Source organism: Narcine bancroftii, chromosome 3, assembly GCF_036971445.1.
Source record: "Narcine bancroftii isolate sNarBan1 chromosome 3, sNarBan1.hap1, whole genome shotgun sequence".
Classification (NCBI taxonomy): Eukaryota; Metazoa; Chordata; class Chondrichthyes; order Torpediniformes; family Narcinidae; genus Narcine; species Narcine bancroftii.
In genome coordinates, this window is record NC_091471.1 from 52,179,247 (window position 1) to 52,205,726 (window position 26,480).

The 26,480-nt window shown below is 40.5% G+C and overlaps 1 protein-coding gene and 1 long non-coding RNA gene across 5 annotated transcripts in view; one reads left to right on the plus strand and one right to left on the minus strand.

Moving 5' to 3' along the window:
• Positions 1-1,250: 1,250 nt before the first annotated feature.
• LOC138757175 (uncharacterized) lies at positions 1,251-24,102 on the plus strand. Its single transcript, XR_011353392.1, has 4 exons — positions 1,251-1,347; positions 21,538-21,573; positions 23,160-23,216; positions 23,885-24,102. It is a non-coding gene; the product is annotated as an uncharacterized lncRNA (long non-coding RNA).
• cntfr (ciliary neurotrophic factor receptor) overlaps positions 14,972-26,480 on the minus strand; it is a 385,486-nt gene continuing 373,977 nt past the window's right edge. For all 4 annotated transcript variants that reach the window (XM_069924086.1, XM_069924085.1, XM_069924088.1 and 1 more), the window contains one exon: positions 14,972-21,554. In XM_069924086.1, the coding sequence (XP_069780187.1) occupies positions 21,532-21,554 (23 nt within the window). In that variant the 3' untranslated portion in view covers positions 14,972-21,531. The remainder of the gene's footprint in view (positions 21,555-26,480) is intronic.

The following is a 26,480-nucleotide window of genomic DNA, read 5'->3' on the forward strand; positions in this document are numbered from 1 at the left end:
TCTGCAAATTTGCTCAAGTTATTAATAATCCCCTCATCCAAATCATTTACATAAATTACAAACAACTGAGGACCCAATACCGATCCCTGCGGCACTCTACTCATCACATCCTGCCATCCTGAAAAAGACCCGCTTACCCCAACCCTTTGTTTCCTATTTCTTAACCAATTTCCTATCCATGTCAGCACCTTACCTCCAATACCATGCTCCCTGATCTTGCCCACTAGTCTCCCGTACGGTACCTTATCAAAGGCCTTCTGGAAGTCCAAATACACCACATCCACTGGCTCTCCCAAGTCCACCCTCTTTGTCACATCCTCGAAAAATTCCAGAAGGTTAGTCAAGAATGACTTACCCTTAAGGAATCCATGCTGACTAGCCCTTATACTATTATTTCTGCCTAAGTGTTCTGCTATTACTCCTTTTATGATAGACTCCAATATCTTCCCCACCACCGACGTCAGGCTGACCGGTCTATAATTTCCCGTTTTCTCCCTCCCTCCCTTCTTAAAAATTGGCACCACATCAGCCACTCTCCAATCCTCAGGGACCTCCCCCGAATCTATGGAACTTTGGAAAATATAAGGGTGGAGTACATGGTTAATGGCAGGATGAAGGAAAAGCTGTGGATGTTGTCTACATGGACTTTAGTAAGACCTTTGACAAGGTTAGTCAGGAAGGTTCAGACACTAGGTATTTATGGTGTAGTAGCAAACTGGATTTGACAATGGCTGGAGGGGAGAAGCCAGAGAGTAATGGTGGATGATTGCTTTTCAGACTGGAGGCCTGTGACCAGTGGTATGCCTCAAGGATTGGTGCTGGGATCGTTGTTGCTTGTCATTTATATCAATGATGTGGATGATAATGTTGTAAATTGGATCAGCAAATGTGCCAAAGATTAAAAGTGGAAATGTTTAGGGGTAACAGGAGAGGGAACCTCTTCACACAGAGAATGGTGGGAGTGTGGAATGAGCTGCCAGCTGAAGTGGTGAATGTGGGCTTCATACTAACATTTAAAAAGAATTTGGACAGGTGCATGGATGGGGGAAGTCAGTAGGACTAGGCAAAAATATGGTTCTGCTCTGGCTAGTAGGGCCAAAGGGGCCTGTTTGTGAGCTATTATATTCTATGATTCTATAGTAGCGGTTTGAGTTTAAGAGCTGCGAGGTAATATTGCAGCTCTCTAAAACGCTGCTGAGACCTCATTTTGAATATTGTGTTCAGTTCTGGTTGCCTTATTACAGGAAGGATGTGGAAGCTATGAAGAGGGTGCAGAGGAGATTTACCAGGATGTTACCTGGATTGGAGAACGTGCCTGATGAGACAAGGTTAAAGATAAAGGTGAAGGTAAAGTTTCCATTATTGTCATGTAAAACTACATTTAAAATGTAACATACATGAAATTCTTTAACTTTTGTCTACCGTAAGGCAGAGAGTCAGCACCTTGTCCAGCACCCCTTACGGAAACCTACAGCACCTGGTGTTCCTAGACAGTCTACTGTCCAAGTGCTGACCAGTTCTGTGCCTGCTTAGCTTCCGAGATCGGACAATCCCAGGTGTATTCAGGGTATTGGATGCTGTTAAGGGATGTTTGTACTTTGCTCTTTGAAGCGAAGGATGAGAGATGACTGAATTGGGGGCTAAAAGATTATCAGGAGGTGTAGGCAGCCAGTACTTTTTTTCCCAGGGAAAGAGTAATAAATACCAAAGGACATCTATATAAGGTGAGGGGAGGAAACCTTAGAGGGGAAATCAGAAGTAAGTGCTTTACACAAAGAGTAGTGGGTGCCTGCAATGCATTGCCAGTGGTGCTGGTGGAAGTGGCTCATTGTGGACAATTAAAAGACTCTTAAACAGGGACATGGATGCAAGAAAAATAGAGGGTTATGGGCGTGAGATAGGGAAGGTTTAAATTGATGAGTTGGTTTATACTGGTCGGCATAACATTGTGGGTTGAATGTGCTCTGAGCTCTAAGGAAGATGAAATTGGGTTAAAAGTGATAAGAGGAGGTAAACAGGCTAGCCACACCTGGTCCAGGTGTGATACAACCCAGCTTGATGAAGGAAGTAATCGAGGAAAGTGTAATAACTTTGGCTGTCATCTTCCAAACATATGTAGATTCAGATGGTGACTGAGGTTAGTAAAACTATTAATATTATACCCTTATTCAAAATACAGATAAATCCCTTTACTACATATCTGTGGTGGAAAATATTCTTGTAACAATGATCAGAGACAGAATTAGCAATCATGGACAATTAGAGAAAACCAGAATGTATGTTTAGAGACAAGTTACAGTTAATAAAAAATAATTGGGAGCGTTGATGAGGAAAATATGTTTCAAGTGGAGTATATAAAGCTACAACAGGTATTGGATAAGTTGAAACATAAGAGGTTTGTCATTAAGTTTAAGGGCAAGGCGTAAATGTTCCAGGAGGCACAAGAGACTGCAGATGTTGGAATCTGGAGTGAAAAATAATCCGCTGGACAACTCAATGGGATGAGCAACATCTATGGGATGGCAAAAGAATTGTCAATGTTTTAGGTTGAAATAGCTTCATCATCTTGGTGAATGGTTTTGACCTGAAGTATTTAGAATTTCTTTCCCATCGCTAAGCCTGCAGAATTCTTCCAAAAATACTTTTTCTTTCTATAAATGGTTCAGCATATGTAAAGCTTTTAGTTCCAGAGGAAAGTATTTAGTGGTGTTCTTCAGGATGGTATTAGGACATCCTAAATATTTTAATTATTTGGACTTGGGTATCTAAGGCATAATTTCCACATCTGCATAGAAGAGCAGAGTGAGCTGCCTCAATGACCATTACCCAGTAGCACTAACATCTATTGTAATGAAATGTTTTGAAAGATTGATCATGGCCATCAATAATTTGTACCAAATAAAAGACCTGAACCCACTGCAATCTCTCTACTGCCACCATCATTCCACAGCAGATATAATCTCACTGTTTCTCGGAAGTAAAACAAGAAAGTCCGCATAGACCACGGTTGAAGTAAAAACACAATGATAAATAAAATCAGCAGGTCACACGGTGTCCTTTAAAATAAAAATGCATAACCAACATTTGGGTCTTGAGCCTTTCATCAAAGCATGAAAAAATCTCCTTCTCACTAACAATCAACACAGGAACACCTCAAAGATGCATGCTTAGCCCACTACTCTACTCTCTCTTCACCAATGACTGTGTGGTCAGGCACAATTAAAATGCCATCTACAAATTTGCCGATGACACCATGGTTGTCAGCAGAATGACAGATGAGGAATTGTACAAGAATAGGATGGATCAGCTAGTGTTACAACAACAACATATTGTTAGCAAATATGTTAGCAAAACTAAGGAATTGATTGTGGACTTCAGCAAGGGAAACCAGAAAAATTAAAAAAAAAACAGTCTTCATTAGTGAGAGGGTAAGGAACTTCAAATTCCTATAATTTAGAAGAAGGCTCACCAGTGGCTATATTTAATTAGGAGTTTGAGAACATTTGATATGTCGCCAAAGACTCTAGCAAATTTTTATAGATGTACCGTGGAGAGCATTCTGACTGCATCACTATCTGGTATGGAGGATTAGGGTTAGGACAGGAAAGGAAAAGGAGTTGTGAACTCAGGGACATTAGTCTTCACTCCATTAAGGACACCTTTAAGAGGCAGTGTCTCAAGAAAGCAGCCTCTATCATCAAGGACCATCACCACCCAGGCGGTGCCCTTTTCTTACTGAAGGAGGCACAGGAGCCTGAAGCCCAATGTTACAAAAACAACTTCTTCCCCACCCCCCTCAGATTTCTGAATGGACAATGAATCTATAAACACAAGCTCACATTTTTCTCTTTTTTTGCACTCATTATTTATCTTTTAAATCTTAATCTGAAATTTATATCAATTTTTCACCTGTAATGCACAATACTGCTGCCACGATACAACAAATTGCGTGAAGCATTTTTATGACAATTAACCTGATTCTGATTTCTGATTCTGAATAAAAGTTGGACGCAGAGTGAACTGTGAACTGATGTGGTGTGAAGTGATTTAAAGGATTTCTAACAGGTATTTGATAAGGTGCAACATCAGAGGTTTAAAATCAAGATTTAAGGCCAAAGTATAAATAGTTCAGGAGGCATAAGAAAACAATCAGGTGGAGGAACTCAGTGGGTCGAGCACTAATAAACTTCAAAGAGATATGGACAAGCAGATGAAATGGGCAGATATATAGCAGGAGAAATGTAATGCTAGGAAATGTGGTGTTATATTTTTATAGGAACAATGTGAAAAGGTAAAATAAACCAAGGACATGATTGTAAAACGAGTAAAAATTTTGAACCATATGAAGGCTGAGAAAGCGACCAAAGCAAATAGGATTCTGATTGAAAAAGAATATGAGAGCTATGAAGAACATTGTAAAGCACTGATTCAACCACAACCATAATATTGTGTCCAGCTGTGAGTGGCAGATTTAAGAAGAGCTAGAAGACTTTCAGACAGGATGCAGAAGAAATTTACCAAAATGATTCATTCGTGTAGCTGTTAGTGAAATGCAATTACAGTGCCTGCTAAACGGGTTCGAATCTGCTGCAGGTATGGAGTTTGTATGTTCTCCACATGTCCATATGCATTTACACTGGGTGCTCCGCTTTCCTCTCACATTCCAACGATGTACAGGGTTATTAGGTTTTTCCGTCAAATGAGTATAATTATGTGGCGTGGGCTCAAGGGCCAGAAAGGCTTGTTATCATGTTGTATCTCTAAATTAAACCAAATTAAACATTGTAGCACAACTAGTAGAGCGGTGTGGTGCTACCACTATGTGTATAGATGCATATATGTGGACCATGCGCTGGGCTGCCCCTGAATCTGTGACTCCTCCCTCCCAGATATCCCCATAAAGGCTGTTACACCCAAACCCCTCCCTCAGTACCTGCCTTGGAACCGGGCCAACAACATGTAAATTTACAGACACTTTAAGGTGATTAAAGCCTATTAATCATGATTCTCTCTCTGATTGAGCTTGATTGGTAGTACAATTTAATGTTAAGGAGTCCAAAGGACTCAAGAGGGTTTTCAGAGAGAGATTCCTTTTCCAGGACATCTACAACAGATTCATTCTCAATCAGTCTTGTGACAAAACTTGTCCCCTTCAGGGTTCTCCAGATGATCCTCTTTCTTTCAGGTCACCTTTCACACTTCCAGTCTTCTCCTTTGACCAGACGGCCTTCCAAAGTTTGCCAGCTTTGTCCTTCTGGAAATAATTTCTGTGACTCCATTCTCTGTTTCACACCCTCCTTATCTGAGAGCAAAACTCTTCTCCTCTGCCTGCAAAGATCACATGCTCTCCCAGGCAAGCTGCTGTCGATACTTTGTTGGCTCTAATTTGGGTCGTGTATGTGGCCGGGTTCAGCTCTGACTACATTAGATAGAGGCTCCTAGAAAAGGGTAATCCGAGCCTGCAGGAAGTAGTGGACTTGGCTAAATCACTTGGCCAAAGTTTTCTCTTCAGGCAATGTGGCCGCTGCGTGGAGGACATGGGTGCTGCCATTTTTGGACATGGGGTCCCACATCATTACCACCACTATCAAGCATGAGAGGTGACCTTCTATGGGCATGGAAAGCACCCCTGTAAGAACTGCCCAACCTGAAGTGCCACATGCTCTGCTTGCAGGAAGAAAGGGCACTACGAGTAAGTGTGTAGGTCCCAACTTTCCCCCAGTGGCGCCACGTGCAGCCAACAGCTATCACCATCTTGAATTGCCCCCTTCCAGCTCCACCACGGATGTCACTTCTGGTGGTCGGGGACGGATCGATGGGGCCCTGGGGACGACAAGCCAGGGCAGCACCACTTCAGGCTCTACTTCCAGTGACACGTGACAGCACCACATGTGAAACATGGCGGGGGGGAGGGGACCTTGGCGAGTGTCCCAAAATCAACTCAGCATGACTTGTACAATGACTGCAGGTTCGCCTCTATCATCCTCGATCAAGACAGCCCCCACCAACTGGCCAAAGCCACAATGAATGTCAAAGTAAATGGCCATTGATTATTTGACACCGGAAGCACCTAGAACTTCATCCACTGGGTACACCAATTCTCCCTTGTAGTCACCCCAATGCAATATAAAGTCTCCCTGGCCTCCCAATCCCATTCTGCTGAGATCAGCGGCTGTTGCATCGTGACGCTGATGGTGCAGGGGGACTGAGTACAGGAATTTTAAACTCTTGATCATGCCATGCCTCTGCACTCTGGTCATACTGGGACTGGACTTCTAGTGCTAGCTACAGAGCGTCTGCATTCAACGGCCCCTATCCGCTCCTCACGGTCTGCAACAACAACTGGCCGATTCTCCTGAACCTGACCTGCAGCCTCTCTACTCTTCGGGTTCCACCACCACCCCTGTTCAAGAATCTTACTCCTGACTGCAAGCTGGTAGCCACTAGTAGAGTGGTACAGCCCCGGGGACAGAGCCTTCATTAAAGCGGAGGTCAAACAACTCTTAGTGGAAAGAGCCAAAGAACTCTGCACAAGCCCATAGAGAGCCTAAGTAGTGGTGGTAAAGAGCGGAGTGGAACAACGCAATGTCATTGACTACAGTCAGACCATAAACGGCTTCACCCTGCTAGATGCCTACCCACATCCATACTTTTCTGACATGGTCAATGAGTTGCTCTGTTCTGGGTTTTCTCGATAATCTACTGCAAGTCAGCTTACCACCAGTTATCAATCTGGCTGGAAGACAGTCCTTACACTGCCTTTGACGTGGATGGATGCCTTTACCACTTCCTCCGTGTCCCTTTCGGAGTTTCCAGAAGGAGATAGACTATGGACTCAAGGCAACATTCCCCTACCTGGACAATGTGGGAATTTGTGACCACGACCAGCAGGACCACGACGCCAACATCCATCATTTTCTCCCGGCGGCCTAAAGCCTCAATCTGACCTATAACCAAAGGAAGTGAATCTTTACCACTTCAAGGCTGGCCATCCTGGACTATGTGATGGAGAATGGCATTAGTGGGCCAGATCCAGTCCTGTTGGAACTCCCATTACCCCAGACCCTCAAGGCACTGAAAAGGTGCTTTGGCCTCTTTTCCTTCTATGCCCAGTGGATCCCCAGTTATGCACACAAAGCCTGCCCACTGGTGAAATCAGCCACATTCCTCCTGTCAGCAGAAGCCCAAATGGCTTTCACACACACATCAAAGGGTGACATTGCCAAGATGACAATGTATGCTGTAGATGAATCCATCCATTTCCAGGTGGAAAGTGATGTGTCCGACTTTGCCCTAACTACCAGGGCAGGCAGGCCCATGGCATTGTTTTTTTAGAACCCTCCAGGGCCCCTAGCTCTGGCACTCAGCTGTTGAGAAAGAGGCCCTAGCCATAGTGGAAGCTGAGCGCTATTGGAGGCACTACCTGGCCGGAAAACCGTTCACCTTTCTGACTGACCAACATGCAACACTTTTATGCTTAACAACATATAGCAGGGAAAAAATAAGAACAACAAGATCCTGAGGTGGAGAATTGAACTATCCACCTACAACTACAAGATCCTGTACCAGCCAGGGAAGCTCAATGAACCTCTTGAAGCTCTGTCCTGGGGGACATGTGACAACTTGCAGCTGGATTACTCAGTCGCAGACATCAGGGAGTTGACATGCAACTGCCTGGTCTGTGCGGAGTGCAAACCCCAGTTCTATCGGCTGGACAAAACCCACCTTATCAAAGCCACCCACCACTTTGAGCAGGTGAGCATAGACTTCCTATCCACCAACAGGAATGTATACTTTCTGAACATCATGGTCGAATACTCCTGTTTCCCTTTTGCCATCCCCTGCTCGGCTATGACAATAGCTACAGACATAAAGGTGCATCTTTGCTCTGTTCAGATACCCCTGCTATATCCATAGCGACCAGGGGTCCACCTTTATGAATGAGAATCTGTGCCAGTGCCTGTTGGTCAAGAGCATAACCATGAGCAAGATCACAGGCTATAACCCAGGTAGAGAGGGAAAATGCCACCATTTGGAGGGTAGTTCTCTTAGCCCTTAAATTGGAAGGACTACCCACCTCCCAGTGGCAAGACGCCCACTTGACTAAAATCACACCACCCTGTTAGACTTTGTTTTAAAAGGAGGGGTGAATGTGATGCTCCCACTATGTGTATAGATGTGTATATGTGCTATATAGACTGGCTTTCCCCCTGAACTTGTGACACCTCCCTCCCAGATATCCCCATAAAGGCTGTTACACCCAAACCCCTCCCTCAGTACCTGCCTTGGAACCGGGGCAGGAACAAGCAAGCTGTGTTGACACTTTAACGTGATTAAAGCCTATTAATCATGATTCTCTGTTTGAATGGGATTGATTGGTAGTACAAGCGGCTCCCTCACGGTGTCAGACACAGGTTCAGTCTTAACGTTGGCTGCTGTCTGTGTGGAGTTTGTACATTCTCCTTGTGACTGCACAGTTTTCCTTCAGGTGTTGCAATTTCTTCCCTCATCAAAAAGGGTGTGCAGGTGGGTAAGTTAATTGGTCACAGAAATTGCTAGGGCGTGCAGGTGGGTAGTGAAATCTGGACAGAGTTGATGAGAATGTGGGACAATAAAAAAAAATGTGAACATAGATTGCAAATAACAGTGGGCCCAGCAATGATACCCGTGGCATACTACTGATCACAGGCCCCTGATCTGTGTAACAATCCTACACCACCACCCTCTGCCCACTACAGATCTGACCTTCCTAACCAGTCTACTATGTCAAATGCTGAAGTACAAGTACACAATGTGGACAGTTTCTGCCACCTTGCCCTCAAAAAAAGTTTGTGGGGCAAGATTTTCCCTGGCCACAGCGACTGTCCCCAATCAGTACTGGCCTAAATGCAAATAGATCATATCTCTCAGATTCCAAAAAATAGTTTTAAAAAAATTCCATATTTACTTAAATGTTTGAACTTAAATTCCCTACCCCGGTAGAATTAAGAGTCCAGAACTTTGTGTGATATTCTTGGAATTCAAGCACTATTCTACCACACCTGATCACAAAGAAGGTTAAAAAAAAGACAAAATAATGACAGCACTTGCAACTTATTTTCTCTCATTTGCCAACATTCCTATTATTTATTTTTTTTAATTACCTGTGCTAAGTGGTGACCTATGGTGGCCAATTAACTGAGTAGGATGTCTTTGAGATATCAGAGGAAACCAGGACATTTAATGTAAACCTATGCATTCACGAACAGAATGTCCAATCTACATACACCCATGATCAGGATCAAACTTGGGTCCCTGTAGCTGTGAGGCAGCAGGAATACCTAAGGCACCACTCCACTCCTCATTCAGGGTAAAATTTTGAATATTTTGTGGCATGAATGGCAGAGATCATTACATTTTTGGTTGTATTAAGGAATAGTTGTAATGCCCAGCAGAGTTTATGAAATGGCTTTCTTACTTTTTTGGCTTTGTCCGAACAGTTTGAACTGAAACTCTTCTAGGTATGACCACAGCGAGGTGATTTCTCTGGATGCCAGGAAGTCTTTCCCGAGGGCAATACTGAGTCTATACTAAGCACACAGAAAAACTATGAGGAAGGATTCACTGGAGGAAACGTTGACAAATTTTCATGAACACATCAACAAAAACTGGAGTTGTTAGTTGATCCTTTTCCAATCAACCCACAACTACTTGTCAAACCTGTGATGCTATAACTCACTTCATGCAAAATAAATGTTCTAATTTTCTTTAGTTTCTAGCGGTGTTGTGAAGGAGTGAAAGAAGGAAGGAGTCAAAAGCGTAAGATGAAAATTGGAGGGAAGAGAGAGAGAGCAATGTGTTCATTGCCAATATGACTTTTTTTTTCCTGTTGAACTAAGTTCTGTAAGTAAAACTGTACCACTAAATTACAGCTGGCAACATGGTATGTGGTGGTTAACCTTTGGACCAGCAGCCATGTTCTGGGCTACTGACCATGACATCTAGGGTATTTAAATCCCTGTTATTAAATAAATCTGGAAGTAAAAACAAACATTCAACAGTAACAATAAAATCACCAGAATGTTCTGAAAACCCATGGTACTGATGTCCTGCAGGTCAGTAAATATACCACCCTTTCTCAGTTTAGTGACTTCAGACCCACTATTACGATTCACTCTTAACTGTCTCACTTCCGTAACAATTTGGGATAGATAACAAATTTCAGTGCTGCCTCGATGGACATTCTTTATGTACCAACTTAATATTGCATCGTGCACTACTAGGTTTGAGTGGATGCTTTTTTTCCCAAGGAGCTTCTAATTTCTCAATGGAATGCGATTGCTCAATGCTGATACTTGTAAATATTTCTCAAAAGACTTGCAAGGCTTTACTTACTTTTTAAATAGGCCTCCTTATGATATCCTCAGAAGAAATAGTCACCCTTAAATTCAACTCTCCAGTAACAGGCTAAATTGTAACTTTCACAAACTCCCCATAAAATCTACTACTGGATTTTATGGCTAGTGAGCGTAGGAATAAGAAGCTGTGACAGGCGAATGTGTGGCTGAAGAGTTGGTGCAGGGAGCAGAGGCTCAGATCATTGAAATCTCTTCTGGGAAAGGTCTGACTTGTACAAAAAGCAAGGGCTGAACCTGGAGAGGGAGCAATGTCCTGGTGGACAGGTTTGCTGGAGTTATGGGGAGGGTTTAAACTGGTTTGGCAGGAGGATAGTGTGGTGCGCTGTTAGCCAGAATCAGACACACACAAGGTAAAGACTGTACAACAGGCTTTAATCCACAAAGACTTCCACAGAGCCAGGCTGGCTGTAGCTGCAGTAACTCTGAGTGAGGCTTCGGGAGGCTGGCGCAGGCTTATATCCCGGAGGGTGATTGACACCTGACTGGGTGGGGCTTGATCCCTGACTGATCAGGCTAACTGATTGACAGCAGCCAGGTGTTGTCCTGTCTCCTTACACTCCTGCAGGTACAAAGGTTGCCCCCTGCAGTAGGCTGGTGGTATACCACCACAGATAGGAACCAGAGTGTGAGTGCAGAGAATAGGACATAAGGTGAAGAGTATGATACAATGTGTTGTGTGTTTGTGAGGAACAACAGGGAGGGGAGGAAGCAGAAATGTAGTCAGTTGGACATGTGTCTATTTCAATGCAAAGAGTATTAGGAATAAAGGAGATGAACTTAGAGCATGGATCAGCACATGGAACTATGATGTTGTGCCCATAACAGAGACTTGGCTGGAGGAAGGACAGGATTGGCTGATGCAGGTACTTGGGATTTAGGTGTTTTAAAAGGAATAGGATGGGAGGGAAGAGAATGGGGGCGGGGAAAGGAGTAGCATTGCTGGTTAGGGATAGTATCACAGCTTTAAAAAGGAAGGACACTGTAGAGGGAGTGTTTATTGAGTAGGGTGGAAGACAGAAATAGGAATCTATAAGAGTGCCTGGAGGTGGAGGAGCTTGGGGAGGTCGTAAATGAATACCTTGCTTCAGTATTCAGCAGAGAAAAGGACCTTGATCAGAGTGAGGTCTGAATAGAATATGCTGGTCTGGTGGACGATATTGAGATTAGGGAAGAGGAAGTGTTAGATCTTCTAAAAAATAAAACATTAAGATTGATAACTCCCCGGGGCTGGACATGATATATCCCAGATTGCTGTGGGAAGAGATAGCTGGGGGATTGGCTATGATCTTTGTTTCCTCCTTGGCCACAGGGGAGGTGCCGGAGGTTTGAAGAATTATGATGAAGATGATGATGAGTCACTTTATTTTCATTGTACTAGTGAACAAGGCAATGAAATATAATCTTTGTCAACTGGAAGTTTAAAAAATAGTGCTATTTGCATTACAATAGAAACGTACAATTAAAATCAACAAGAACCACTCAGCACCGTGATTCAGTGTTCAACAAAGTCGCAGCTTGGTTAAAAAAATCTCTTCTGAGCTTGCTGGTCCACGATCAAAGGCTCCTGTAGCATGGGCCTGATGGGTGAAGAGTGAATCATCTATGATATGGGTGTTTTGAATTTTTGATAATGTTTCTTGCCCTGCCCACACATCGTTCCCTATGGATGTTTTCAATGGTAGGCAATTGGATTCCAATGATCCGTTGGGCAGTTTTCACTACCCGCTGGAGTGCCACCCATACCACATTGAAATAATATATGTCAGCAGGCTCTCAATCTATAGAAACTCAACAGTATCCTGGGACAGAGTTGGATAATCCTCACGCTGCTCAAAAAATAAAGATGCTGTTGTACCTTTTTAATCAGAATGAAAGAATTCAAGGACCAAGTGAGATCTTCAGATATATGGATGCCAAGGAATTTAAAGCAATGGTGAATGTAGTCCCTGTTTACCTTGTTTACAAAAGGTAATAGGGAGAATCCTGGGAATTATAGACTAGTGAATCTAACGTCAAACTATTGGGGAAGATTCTTAAGGATAGGATCTATGTGTATTTGGAGAAGTACAGTCTACTCAAGGATGGCCAGCATGGCTTTGTGAAGGGAAGGCCATGCCTCATGAGCCTAATTGAGTTTTTTTTGAGGAGGTAACCAAGGAAATTGATGAAAATAGAGTGATAGATGTGGTCTATATGGATTTTAGTCAGGCATTTGACAAAATCCCCCATGAGAGACCTATTCAGAAAGTCATGAGGCATAGTATCCATGGAATCTTGGTGGTTGTGGATTAAACGTTGGCTTGCATGTAGAAAGCAGAAAGTAGTAGTGGGCGGAAAGTATTCTGCCTGAAGGTCAGTGGCATTCTGCAGAGATCTGTTTTGGGAACACTGCTCTTTGTCATTTTCATAAATGACCTGGATGAAGAAGTGGAAGGATGGGTCAGTAAAAACACAATGCTGGAGAAACTCAGCAGGTCAAGCAGTGTTCTTAAAATAGCAAAGGTAAAAATACATAACTGACGTTTTGGGCTTGAGCCCTTCATCAACGTATGGTAAAATGTTGGCAGGCGTCTGAACAAAAGTGTCGGGGAAGGTGTGGTTGCAAAGGCAGGAGGTGATAAGTGGAGAAGAGAGGGAGGGGACAGCAGTGATGGCTAGGTGAATAGAGAGGGAAAGGGGAAGGGAAGGGGAGGGAAGTGGGGAAAAGAGGAGAGCAGGTTAGCAGAAACCGGAAAAGTCTATGTTGATGCCATCTGGCTGGAGAGTGCCCAAGTGGTCTTGGTGGGATCGTACATAAGGCCATGGACAGCCATGTGGGTATGGGAGTGTGACACAAAACTGAAATGGTTGGCTACTAGCAGGTCTCTGTCACTGGTGCGGATGGAGCAAAGGTGCTCAGCAAAGTGATCTCCCAATCTCCGCCCAGTCTCTTCGATGTACAGAGGCCACAAAGGGAGCACCAGATGCAGTAAATCAGTCCTGCGGATACAGAAGTGAAGTGTTGCTTCACTTGAAAGGCCTGTTTGGGGCTCCAGATTGTGGTGAGGGAGGAGGTATGGGCGCAAGTATGGCACTCTTGCGGCAACAGGGGAAGATGCCGAGGGTGAGGTTGGTGGGGAGGGATGAGTGCATGAGGGAGTCATGAAGAGAGCAGTCCCTACGGAAGACAGAGAGGGGAGGAGATGGGAAGATGTGTCTAGCAATTGGATCCTGTTGTAAGTGCTGGAAATTCCCAAGGATAATGTGTTGAAAGTGGAGGCTGGTGGGGTGGTAGGTCAGGATAAGGGGGATTCTATGTTTGTTGCATCTGGGGGCAGAGTGAGCCAGGGAAGATGAATGGGAAATAGAAGAGATGTAAGTGAGGGCTGAGTTGATGGTGGTGGAGGCGGAGGAACTTTTGTGGAAGAAGACTGACATTTCAGAAGATCAGGAAGATGGCTCAGTATGTTTGTGGATGATAAAAAGGTTAGAGGAGTTGTGGTTAGTGTTGAGTTCATGAGGTCATGTCGCAACTCTACAAATCCCTGGTGAGACCACATGTTCAGGTCTGGTCACTTCATTATAGGAAGAATGTGGAAGCTTTGAGAAGGTGCAAAGGAGATTTACCAGGATGTTGCCTGGATTGGAAAATAAGTCTTATGAGGCAAGGTTATCAGACCTGGTACTTTTCCCTTTAGAGCAAAAAAGGATGAGTGGTGACTTAATCGAGGTCTAAAAGATTCTGTGTGGCATAAAGTGGATAGCCAGTACCTTTTTCCCAGGGCAGAAACAGCAAACAACAGAGGTCATCTGTACAAAATGAAAGGACGGACGTTTAGGGGAGTCATCAGGGGGGAAGTTTTTGCACAGTGAGTTGTGGGTGCCTGGAATACCTTGCTAGGGGTGATGGTAGAAGCTGAAATATTAGGTGCATTTAACTGAAATAAGCAGATGGATGAAAAAAATTGAAGTTTATGAGATAGTTAAGGTTAGTATTTTTTTGATAGGAATATATTGGTCAACACATTGAGGCTTGTATTTTGCTGTAATCTTCTATGTTGATATCAGTTTTCCCTTGGGTTCTCCTGCTATAAGATTACAAATTAACCATGTCTTATTACTTAAGATAAAGTCTAAGATAACGTCATTGGTTCCATTGTGTAATTTTCCAGAAAACTGATCCAAATTTAGACATACAGCTCACTTACAGCATGGTAACAGAACCTTACAGCCCATGAACCCATGCCACCCAAATACACCTAATTAACCTACAAACACACCCCCTTACATTTTTAAAGATGGGAGGAAACCCACGCAGATATGGGGAGAATGTACAAACTCCTGACAGACTGCACCTGAATGCTTTTTCTGAGCTTATTTTTGGTACCCAGATCAGGCAAGCATTGAAAAGAACCACATAACTAGAGTGAGGATGTTGAACTTGGGGTGTTGCTGTTTTTAATGGCTTACTCATACTTACTAAAATCATATTATGTTTTGCATTACTTTCTCATCAATTAAACCAGATTTCAACTCATTTGTTTAAAAAAACTCCAAGCAATTCTAATTACACAATTGAAAAACAAACGACTCTGTTTTGGTCCAAAAACTCAACTTTACTGTTCAAAAATGATACATGGAATACAATAAAAGCTGGATAATATTGACACAGGTAATAATTATTCTCAGAGAAAAATTGTCAGCACAAATACTGATGTTTTGAATTGTTCATATATGATACAAGATTCATAAGAGAGGAAGAAAGACATACAATGGAATTTTGGCTATCAGCTTGTTTTGAAAATTACACAAACAGGTCTCAAATTATTCTTTGTGTCGTATTGGCATTGTGTATTGTACCAGATGGAGTAATTTTCTGAAATGTTACAAGTGTAGAGTGTTGTAATTAGGACAACGTGGAGAACTGGGTGAATATCTTGAAATGTAATAATCACTTCGAACTTTTTTTTTAAATACAATATTCAGAAGTATCCATTTCATCAGTTCACAAGGCAATATCTTTCATCAGGAATATCTGTGGTTAAATGTTAAACCACATGCAACAGATTACAACCTTAATGCAATTCATGGGAAAGAAGCAGATTAAGCTTTAATAAATACAATGGCAATAACTAATGAGAAGAAATCCTTGTTAAAAGCCTGGTTTTTATCTATTTTGGTATTATAGAATAAACCTTACAAAGGCTCTCTAGAATAAAGGAATATGAGAGACTGAGATGAAGGAATAAACTATAAAGAATTTACGATAACAGATTGGCAGGCAGAATTTTAACCATGACTTTCAATAAGTCTTTAGATAGACAGTTCTAGTTTTTCTAGTTTGCCTTCAAATAATTATTAGAAGGCAGATAGGGAAATCTTTTGCTTATAGAAATCTGGAACAAAATTAAAAGATATTTCTAATTTAGTCCAAAAATCAATTATTTTTAATTAAGTTCTTTTAAATTTGAGTACCCTTGTCTCAATAGCAAAGATATAGTCAAGCAATACCTACTAAATCTTAAAGACAGGAAATTTATGCATGTCTTTATATTCTTAAGCCTTTTGGAGAAAAGTTGTAATGGATATTTCACTTTGTTTATAGATGTCCAAATTTTGTGGGCACATGCCCAGAAAACACTGGCCTAGAAAATGGCTCACTCTCAAATAGGAATTTGTGCTGCATAATTAACCTGTACCTGTTTACATAGATGCCACTGAGGCCTGGTTTATCATCAGGAGTGTGCACTTTCAAGGCACAATACTTTTAATGCATGGTTTACGATACTTAGATCAATATTGTGCACATGCTCCAGTTCATTTCTTGTGTTCACAGATCATGGTGACCAATAGCTCAGCATCGTATACACATTGATTCATTCCTGTGTTAATTTTCATCAAAAGGTCTAGCCCATACATGGCAACTATGCCAGAGGTGTGCATACAAGTTGCTACTTAACTGGCTGCACAGGAGATAGTACAGAGGAGAGGTATTCCTCCCAATTCTCAGAGGGATCTTGTGGATGATATAAAGGGTCGGGTTCTCTGCAAGATGGATGCCAGTACAGCTTCCAAATCAAAGATAAAAAACAAACTGATAGGAACAGTGGTTGCCAGAAAGGAACCCATGGATGGGAATATTTACAGGTAGAAATTCAATCACTTCATCTGCTTTGTCAGGATGTTGCCCTTTCACTCACAAAAGCAGCCTTGAAATAGCACCGACACACAGAGATGTGTATGCAAACATATTTACAAACACACCTACTTCACAATGTAACCTGTGAATTCCAGCTAATAAATGCTTCAACTTTAATGAACAATTGACCCAGCTCTGAATCAGATGTAACAACTAAAATATGAAAATCATCCATTTCATCACAGTGAAATTAACCATTTTCAGTTTCAGGATGAGGTGGCCTGATGAAATAAGCTAAGATGGACTTTTTTGGTTTAAAGTACTGAATAGCAAGAGAAAAGGGTTCTCCTTCCAAAGAATAGTGGAAATGCACAGGACATGAGCACTGTTCAAGTTGAGGATGTCCAGGTTCTAGAGGACTTTGCATCAACCCATGTGTCTCCTCTCATAAAAATAAACATTATGCATTTGTTTATTAACCTTTCTCCTAACACCTCCAGGCAACAACAATCACCAAGATATCTCCCCCTCAGCCTCTCTCCAGGATGAGAAGACTTTGCATTCTTGTGGTTGAAATCACTAAGCACCTGCTCAGATCTGGCATCAAGAGGAATGAGCAGGTGTGGTGAGCGAAGTGGAGATTCTGGATGAGAATGGAAACAATAATTGATACCCCACAGCTGTGACAAGGCCTAAAGGACATAACCTGCTGCAAAGCCAAACCTAGTGCAATAGGAGACACCAAAACATCACTCCAAGATGAGTTCAGTGCCTTTTACACCCAATTTAACTACAAGAACAAGGTAGAACCACAGCATACCCCCACATCCCCTAATGATCCTCAACTGTCAGTATCCAAAGATGACGTATGGGCTGCCTTCAAGAGAGTGAATCCAAGGAAAGCAACTGGTGCAGATGAGCCCGGCTGAGTACTACAAATCTGTGCCGACCAACTAGTCAATGTTTTCACAGATATCTTCAATATCTCACTCCAACAGGGTATGGTACCACCTGTTTCCTATCGGTCTCAATCATATTGGTGCTCAAGAAGAATGTGATAAATTGTCTGAATGACGTTTGACGTGGCACTCACAGTGATAGTGTTTTGAGAGGCTGGTGTTGAAGCAGATCAGCTCTTGTCTAAGAGGGTGACATGGATCCGTTCCAATTTGCCTACCACAGCAACAGGTCTATGGTAGATGCCATCTCAGTGGCTCTACACAAAACCTTGGAACACCTGGACAGCAAATATACGTACATCAGGATGGTCTTTATGGACTGCAGTTTGGCAATTAACACCATCATCCCTCACAAAAAAATCTGAACAAATTAAATCACTATTTCAGAAGACATTTCCTGGACCCAGCATACTAAAGCACGTCAGCACCTCTACTTCCTCAGGAATTTCCAGAGGTTCAGAAACTTTGGCAAACTTCTACAGATGCATCGTTGAAAGTGTAGTGACTAGCTGCTTCATGGGCTGGTATGAGGGCAGGAATATCTCTGAGCAGAAAGCCCTGCAAAAGGTAGCAGACAGCCCAGTACATCACAGGCAAAACTTTCCCCACCAATGAGAAATTCTATATAGAATGCTGCCATCAGAGAGCAGCAGGAGTCATCAAGGATCCACACCACCCAGGAAATGCTCGGTTCTTGCTACTACCATAAGGAAAGAGGTATAAGTACCACAAGTTGCCACTCCTCCATCATCAGAACTTCTAAACAAAACTCAATCAGACTCATTTAAAGTCTCTTACTTTAATCATTATTTATTACTGAATATTTATTTTACTCTATTTGCACTTTCAGTTTGTTTACATTTCTTTCTTTCATGAGTACACTTTACACTACTGATGAGTAGAAGTTCTGCTGGACCACCTGGAAAGGAATCTGAGATTTGTACGTGATATCATGTGTGTACTCTGAGAATAAATTTGAACCTTGATCATTGTTTCAAATGGAGGGACAACACAGACAGCACTTACATCAGATCCACAGAGAGATGAGTGCACTTTTCCCCAAGAATGAGAAATCATCCATCTGTCCTGGCCCAGAAGCCTCAGATCTTGCCTACTATAGTAGAGCATGCTTGGAAAGGCACTCAACTAATGTATGCTGCATTGATCAGTTGTCTAATTGCTTCTGAGATAGGTGAAGGCTTTAGCACTTACTCATGTTAAATGAGTGAATAGATTTTCTTTGTGACCTTTTCCACATTAAAATAGAATCTTTGGATCACTGAGAGGAAGTACATGGTTTAGTACTTTCTCTGTGATCTATTTTATCAGTGAGGATTTTTGGAATGTCAAGTGGAGACAATACTAGAATAGAGTTCTCGATGTGAAGATATTCTGGTTCCATAATCACCCATGTTTGGTTGAGAGAACCAAAGCAATTTGAATGGATAGGGCAGTACATACGTTCACATTAAACAAAACTCACATGTACAGACTATCTACCAATGATTTGAACTAGGGAAGTACCAGAGGCCACACCTGAAGACCAGGATAACTGCAGATTGAGGATGTTAAATGTACCTTCACATTGTCACAGTTCCACAAAAATTTGTGCACTTTATTAAATATCATTTTCTTTGTGTCATGATGCTTAATGTAACATTTAATTGGCAAGCACCAAAATTAAGTCTTTTGCAATGCTGAGAAATTGCTCAAATTTCAATCCTGCTGTGCAACTGGCAATACCACTCAGCAATTGAATCTGCTGTGAATATACTGTATGAACTCTCTCTGCATGCATGGCATTAATCACATCTATATTTTTTGTAATTCTCCATCTTCATGATGTGTGATTCCTTCCAATTCACGAATTCTCAAGAAATTCTCAAGAAGTAACTGAATTTTCACATGAGTGCAGGCTTTCACTCCCATGACAGAGTCTCCAGATCCTTGCAAATACTCTGCCTAGTGATCTCTGCACAAGGAAAAGAAAACTAGGTCTTTTACATCGTCTCCTTAATTTGAGAAGGGAGTATCAGTAAAGTCCTTACAACTGTCGTATTTAGTACATTGTGGTGCATAGCACTGATCCATTGTCACCGTTTGCATTGATCTGGAGATCAGGAAGGTCATGAAGACAGAGACCTTGATCTTTTTGGACACAGCAGTTAAAGCACTGGTTCATGTTTGAAGATCAGCTTTCAATGACTCAGAAACATTGCTCTATAGAGACCTGTAAGAACATTGTTCCTTCTTTGTAGGACCTGCAGATGCCCTTCTTCTCTCTTACTTTTTATGCATGTATGCACTGACTGCTGTGTCTCTCCTGTGGATCTCACGGGTGAGCCGAGCACAAAAGCTCTCATGGTAAAAAGGTAATAACTAAAGAAATGGCAATGTACCCAAAATTGCTGCACAGGATTTAGTGACCTCCCACATGGTTAGACAGTTTTCAAAGTGTAATAAAGATAAAAGGATTGAGAAGGCCTTTAAATTGTGCGATTGTTGTAAATTTAGTATTATGGAAACGTGATTCAAATGATTGGCCAACAACTCATCTAAACGAGAACTTTTCCATCCAACTTCTGCTGCGATGCTCATAATGAGTATTGGCTAACCAATAATGTCACCTCATGCATACACAGTGATTCAAACACCTTACATTCATTAATGAGTTATGCACTTGGAAGTGCCATTCAAATTTTGCAAATTTCATAGTTCATACAGAAAAACTCTATTTACATATTGAGGCATTGCAAAACACAACATTGAGAATCCAATTTGTAGGCCATTATGCATTTTTAGAAATAGAACATGGCTCAAATCTTCCATTAATGGTTTTATACAAAATTGGACATCCAATTGTAAAATGATAAAATATTATTAAATTAAAAAGTTGTTTGTTGTTCAACTTGATTTTGACTGGACAGAAATGGGATTTGGTAAATGCATTATCCAAGAACAAAACCATTTGGAGCGGATGTTCAAAATACAAACAGAGCCTTGGCAACAAAACAGATTGTTTTATATTCAATGTCATACCTTTTTTTAAATGACCCTTATCCCATAAGAAAGCTCTTATTTGAGATTTAATAAAAAAAAATCAAGATTCTAGTTTTTACAATGGTCTAATTCTAACTCTTAATCATTCATTGTTAAATATGCAATTTTAGCATGTAAACAATAAATTGCTAACTTCTTTAAGAAATAAATTTGAGAACTGAGCTACTGATTGCTGCAAAATCGATTCTATGGTTATTGATAGATGGCAGTGGACCTGCCATTTTCTCTGCATAACTTAATTTAAGTATGGTCAAGGTTATGCAGGTGGCATTATTGGAAAATGTGTGAAAAGTTGAATCGATCCTCTTATGTTTTTTGATTTTTTAATTGTTTTTTTAAAGAAAGATAATAATGAAGATATGTGCTTATTTAAAACACAACAGGATCTACTACTGTCATAACTGAATAGCATACAAATATGTTTTCCAGTAAAAAAAATGCAGTCCATCACAGGCATTTTAGGGCATTATGTTCCTAGTGGAGCAAGCTATATCATCCATTGATATCAGCCATAAGTACAAAACATTGTTTTAATCCCATTGTGAAAAACACACATTTTGCGCACTTAAAACTTCTCAGTACTGCCAATAACAGTAATCCATCATCTATTAGCAATTGCCCTCACTTACCAGATGCCTGTATTTTGGGAAGCAGAGTATTGTGATTAAAAGTCATCGAGAGCATGGTGTCTTTGGCATGACGATTTAGCTGTATGTGATTGGTTTTGTTCCCATTAATTTTTGAAAATATTTCCCTCACCAGATGCAAGATTATATGGTATTCATTTGCCCTTCAAAGAAAATACATCAGCATGACAATGTGTCCAGGAGAGGTCCATGCTTTTGCTTTCCTTCTGTTTATGTGTCTGTGTTCCATGAATTTGCTCTATATTCCTTGGAGTTCTTTTTAGGAATTGTATTGAAAGGAAGATGCATTTGGATCCATTCACATGTGCAAAATAAAAAGCACGGATTTTCATAATTGCTTTTGTCTTTTACTACAGGTAAACAGAGAGAGAATCTGTGGAAACAAAGGAAAGGTATTAAAATATTTTCAATGCAAAAGTCTAATTTTTAAAAAAATATTTATTACTATAAAACCAGTGCAACAATCAGCTTCAACACTGATTTCCTTTCTGCAATACATTCCCTTAGTTGTCACAGCAGGCATTTTGTTAAATTAATGACATGCAAACTGACAATGGTAAGATATCAATTATTCATTAGCAGAAAGATTGCTGAATACGATGTTTATTCCATCTATAATTTATATGGCAAAAACTGCGTTAATAATAAAGGTTCTTCTTTCAGGGCTAGTCAGGACTATATTTAGCGATTATTTTACATTGTGTTACGGATAAATAAATATCTATCTTATTGTTCCTGTCTCAGGCTAAATAATCATCTAAGCCAATTTTTTAACAGTCATCTTTGACTATAAAATGAAAATTTAAACTGCCTAATTAAAGGCTAGTATTGAATTTCTTTTATTTCAGGACTCATCGTGCCAATTTCTTATATTTTTAAGTTATATTTTATATAAGGCTTTGGTATATTATTGTGGTTTTCATGCATTGAAATAGCAGACTGTGAATCATGTGGGGAAATGTCAGGAATTGTGAGCCTGAGTGATTATACAGAGCAACATAACATTTTTGTAGCATCAATTCAACAAGAAATTCATTGTTACTAGTTGCTAGTGTTGCCATTGATCGTATCACTTTGGGAATTTCACTAAAATTACTTTGAGATCAGCTACGGTTTCACATTCATGAATTAGTTTTTTACCAAAAGATAAAGTTTTATTTTATTCAAACTTGTTTTTGTTACCAGCTATTTCTTTTCTTCTATTATGGTTTTTAGACTGCAGGCATGCAACGGCACAATCGAGGAATTTTACTGCTACACAGGCAGTCTAACAAGTGCTACACAGGCAGTCTAAAAAGCAACGTGCAGGAATTTTGAGTCAATTCCTGCACTGTGATTCCTGCAACCGTTTGGAGGAAGCCTGCAGTGTAAATCGTACCGGAAAAATTTGTTGTTGGTCATCCACTCTACAGCACGCTCAAATCCCAGGACGGTTGCACTCAGGTGCTTGCAGCCCAAAAAGTTGCCCATTGTGAATGACCACACGGACAAGTAATAATGTAAATTTTTTTCCGCTGTTTTCCCATCACTGCAGCCTAAAAACTATATATGATGACTTTAGCTTTTGTAATTCATCCCATGAAATGATGAACAAGCAATTAGTTCCCTAACTCAAAAAAATCCCTCTCTGCAACCTTTTATTAAAGCCTACGATTTTATTGACACATACTTTCAAGAGTTATTTTGTCAAATGTATTGCCAGATTGCATGAAATGAAGTTGACAAACCTGGAATTAAGAGCAAATTATTGACTTGGTTACAAAAACTGGATAGACCCTTAGAGGCAAAGATGAGGGATAATGGTCAGATGTTCTAATTGACAGGATGTGGCGAGAGGCATGTCATCAGAATCAACCTTAATACTTTTTTAAAAATTGGTGCAATGGACAGAAATATTCCAGCTTTTCAGAACACACAGAAAAAAGTTTCTCTTTCAACCAAAACTGAGTGTTTCTTGCATTTTCTGTTTTTATTGCAGACTTCCAAGTCTGCAGTTTTTTGATTTCCAAGGAGACCTGAGACCTACTTATCCATGGTATGGATTGCCTAAATGTTATGTAAAGGGAGAGGAAATAATCAAAGCAGCCAATGGAATTTAGGGACGTGGTTTGGGAATTAGAAATTGTGCAGCAACTGCATGAAACGATAAGATCTCAGATGAAGAAATGTGAGCTATATTGCTTTCCACACCTTGGAAAAAGTACAAAATAAAACAGCACCTGGAAATTAAGGTTTAAATTATTGTTTTCAGTTATTTAAATGATCAATGTAAATTATTAAATCCCAAAACTAGGAGAGCATTCCTTGGGTAGAAACTAGAACTGGGGGACAGAGCATCAAGATTTGGGAAGAGGATTTAAGACAGTTGAGGAGGAAATGCTTCTCCCAGAGAGTGGTGAATCTGGAAAATCTGCTCGAGATTGCAGTACAGCCTGCCTCATTGAATGTATTCAAGGTGCAGATAATGATGTTAATTAATTGCTAATAATGCCTAATGATTGATTATATACTCTTTTTGTTTTTTTTAATAACTTTTTTTATTCACTATTGGAATTCATTTTTAACTCAAAACTAATCTTTGGTATGTGCAGTGGTTACAATTTTACTGCAAATAGCGAGGAATGACAAGTTTCCTTCCATTGTAGGCCACAATGGCATTACTTGCATTAAGTACTTTTCTTTTACCCAACATCTTCCCTTTAGATCCTGGAGATGGAGCAGTGGCCTTCATAAACTGCAAAGCTTGTGAGCAAGTGAAGACTGGACCAGCAGTGAACTGGCTCAGAACCCTGACCTCAAGCCTGCTAAATACCTCTGGGATGAATTAAAAACAAAGCTGCTTGAAAAGGCAGCTCTGTCATGAAATAGGAGCTTGTTTGCACTCTGCTTCCAGAAGGAGTGGGCTAAAATGGAAAAACACAGGAAACAGTTTCTTCAGGAGATGTAGGGAACTGGCAGCCATCAAATTTATGATATACAATGTATCACGAGAATTATAAATAAACCCTTTTTGGGGGAGTTTTGTTACTGGTCCAACGCTGACTGTGGTGGTTCAATGTGACACAGATGTCTGCATAAAACGGGTATCTTATTTTAAACTTTTCACATACTAAATGCTCATGCACCATTTGAAATAAGTAAATGATTTTTTACATTCTTAATGGCATGCCTGAAGTACCTATAAGACAACATCATAGAGGCCAAAATATTTATAATTTATTATCAATTTAAATAATGTACCAAAATCATGGTGTTTTGCATCATGACCATATTACTTCTATGTTGGATATAAGGTCCTACGACAATGGAAAGTCACCCTTTAGATTTTTTGAATCATTACTTCATATTGCTTCTCTATTCTTTTTTATATATTGTTTTTTTTGTGGTAGTATCAGATTATTATTCTATTCTTAAGGCATTTATTCTTGATGAAGTACAGCTGAAATGTTTCTCACATTCTGTGAGTTCTTTGCAAGAACATTAGAAAAATGAGCTAAAGAAGTCTGCGCGGCATATTACATCTGCTCTGGGCATTCTATCTTGAGAATACTTTTACAACCAATTCCCTTATCCCTTGATACCATCACAAAAATCTATAGACCTGCATTCTGAATATTTCTCCTTGTCTCTGTAAGGAATGGAATTCCAAAGATTCACAACCCTTTTCTGAAATCTTTATTTCAACTGCCATTTTTAACCTATGACAATGGCTTCTCATGACGAAAGCCATGAGTAATTTTCTTTACTCTGATTGTTGAGAGTCTCATAATTCTCTATGAACCCAATGGTTCTCAACGAGTTGGCTGTAGGCCACAGCGTCTTTCCATGTGGGTCTTTAAAAATGGTTAATAAAATACCTTAAATTAGATAAAGACTTGTTTCTTATAGAGCTGCCTTTGTCTTGAAAATATTGCTCAGTCATTGCCACTTGTGGGCCGTGGCATGTTAGGCTGGAAACCAGATGGATTCAGACCAAAGAAGGTTGAGAACCACTGCCTAGAGACTAGACCTTCCATTCAAAGGAATAATTTCTTGCCTCTCAATCCATCTTAAGATCCTACATACTTCAATGAGGTGCTCTTTAATTCTTCTAAAGATCACTGAGTCCTATTGAATCTTTCCATAAAGGTCAACCCTCAAATCGGTTCTATCAATGTTCTGATTCTGTTATGATCTCTCAGGCAAATATATTTTTCTTTTGGCTTGGAAATCTAAACTGTACTGCATCCAAAGACACATTATCAGTGTCAACTCTTCAATAATTATTTGTCATGAGTGCCAATCTTGTTTGTCTTTTCTTTAAATCTTATATTTTTCTTGTTCTTCAAAATACTCATAACCTTAATGCATATACCACATTGTCAGACCATTCCTCAAGGCATTGGGAACCAACTGCTATGTCAGACTGGAGTCATAGCCCCTTTTCCACTGAAACCTTGTCCCAGGAATTGACGACCAATTTACCAGTAGAATGGGGAAACAATCAGCATGCTGGCATCAGATGGCATAAAATTGATGGCCTCAACCCCATCTCACATCCACGGCTGACACCGGCATGTTGATTAAACCAGTGAGAAAAGGACAAGTTGCATCCCTGGACTGTTGTTAAAGGTAGACTCTCCTATCTCAGGGAATGACTTGTGGTCAGTGAGAAAGCAGTTTGTGTCCCAGTTAAAAGTGGTCTAGTGGAAACAACAAAAATGGCTTATTTGAGACATTGGATGGCCTATTAACTGGGATGCCAGTGGAAAAAGGGCTAAAGGGTACTAGCCTTACCATCCCTAAAAGATGTTAGTGAATCATTTACAAAATTGCAACAAGGTAGCTACTTCAAGACCCATACCACTTAGCACATGCTCGATTCTCACTGTTGCCATAAGGAAAGAGGTAGAGGTGCCACAAGACATACAGCAAGTTCAGGAACAGCAGCTACCCCTCCACCCTCAGACTGCTCAACAACAAACTTAATCAGAGACTCATTTAAGGACTCTTCCTTGTGTACTTTATTGATTTTCTTTTGTTCTCTCTGTATTGCACAGTCAGTTTATTCACATTCATGATCTGATTACAGTTCTTTTATTTTGTTTACATTTATGTATTGGTTATTTTTTGCATAACCAATTGGTGGCAATTCTGCCGCACCTGCAGGAAAAAGGAATCTCAGGGTTGTATGTGATGTATTCTGACAATAAATCTGAAATTCAAAAATTCATAATTTAGCATGAAATCATGATCTTCAGGTAGTTGGTCTCTTCCATGATCATAGCTAATAATCATGAAATTACAATACATTTAGAGG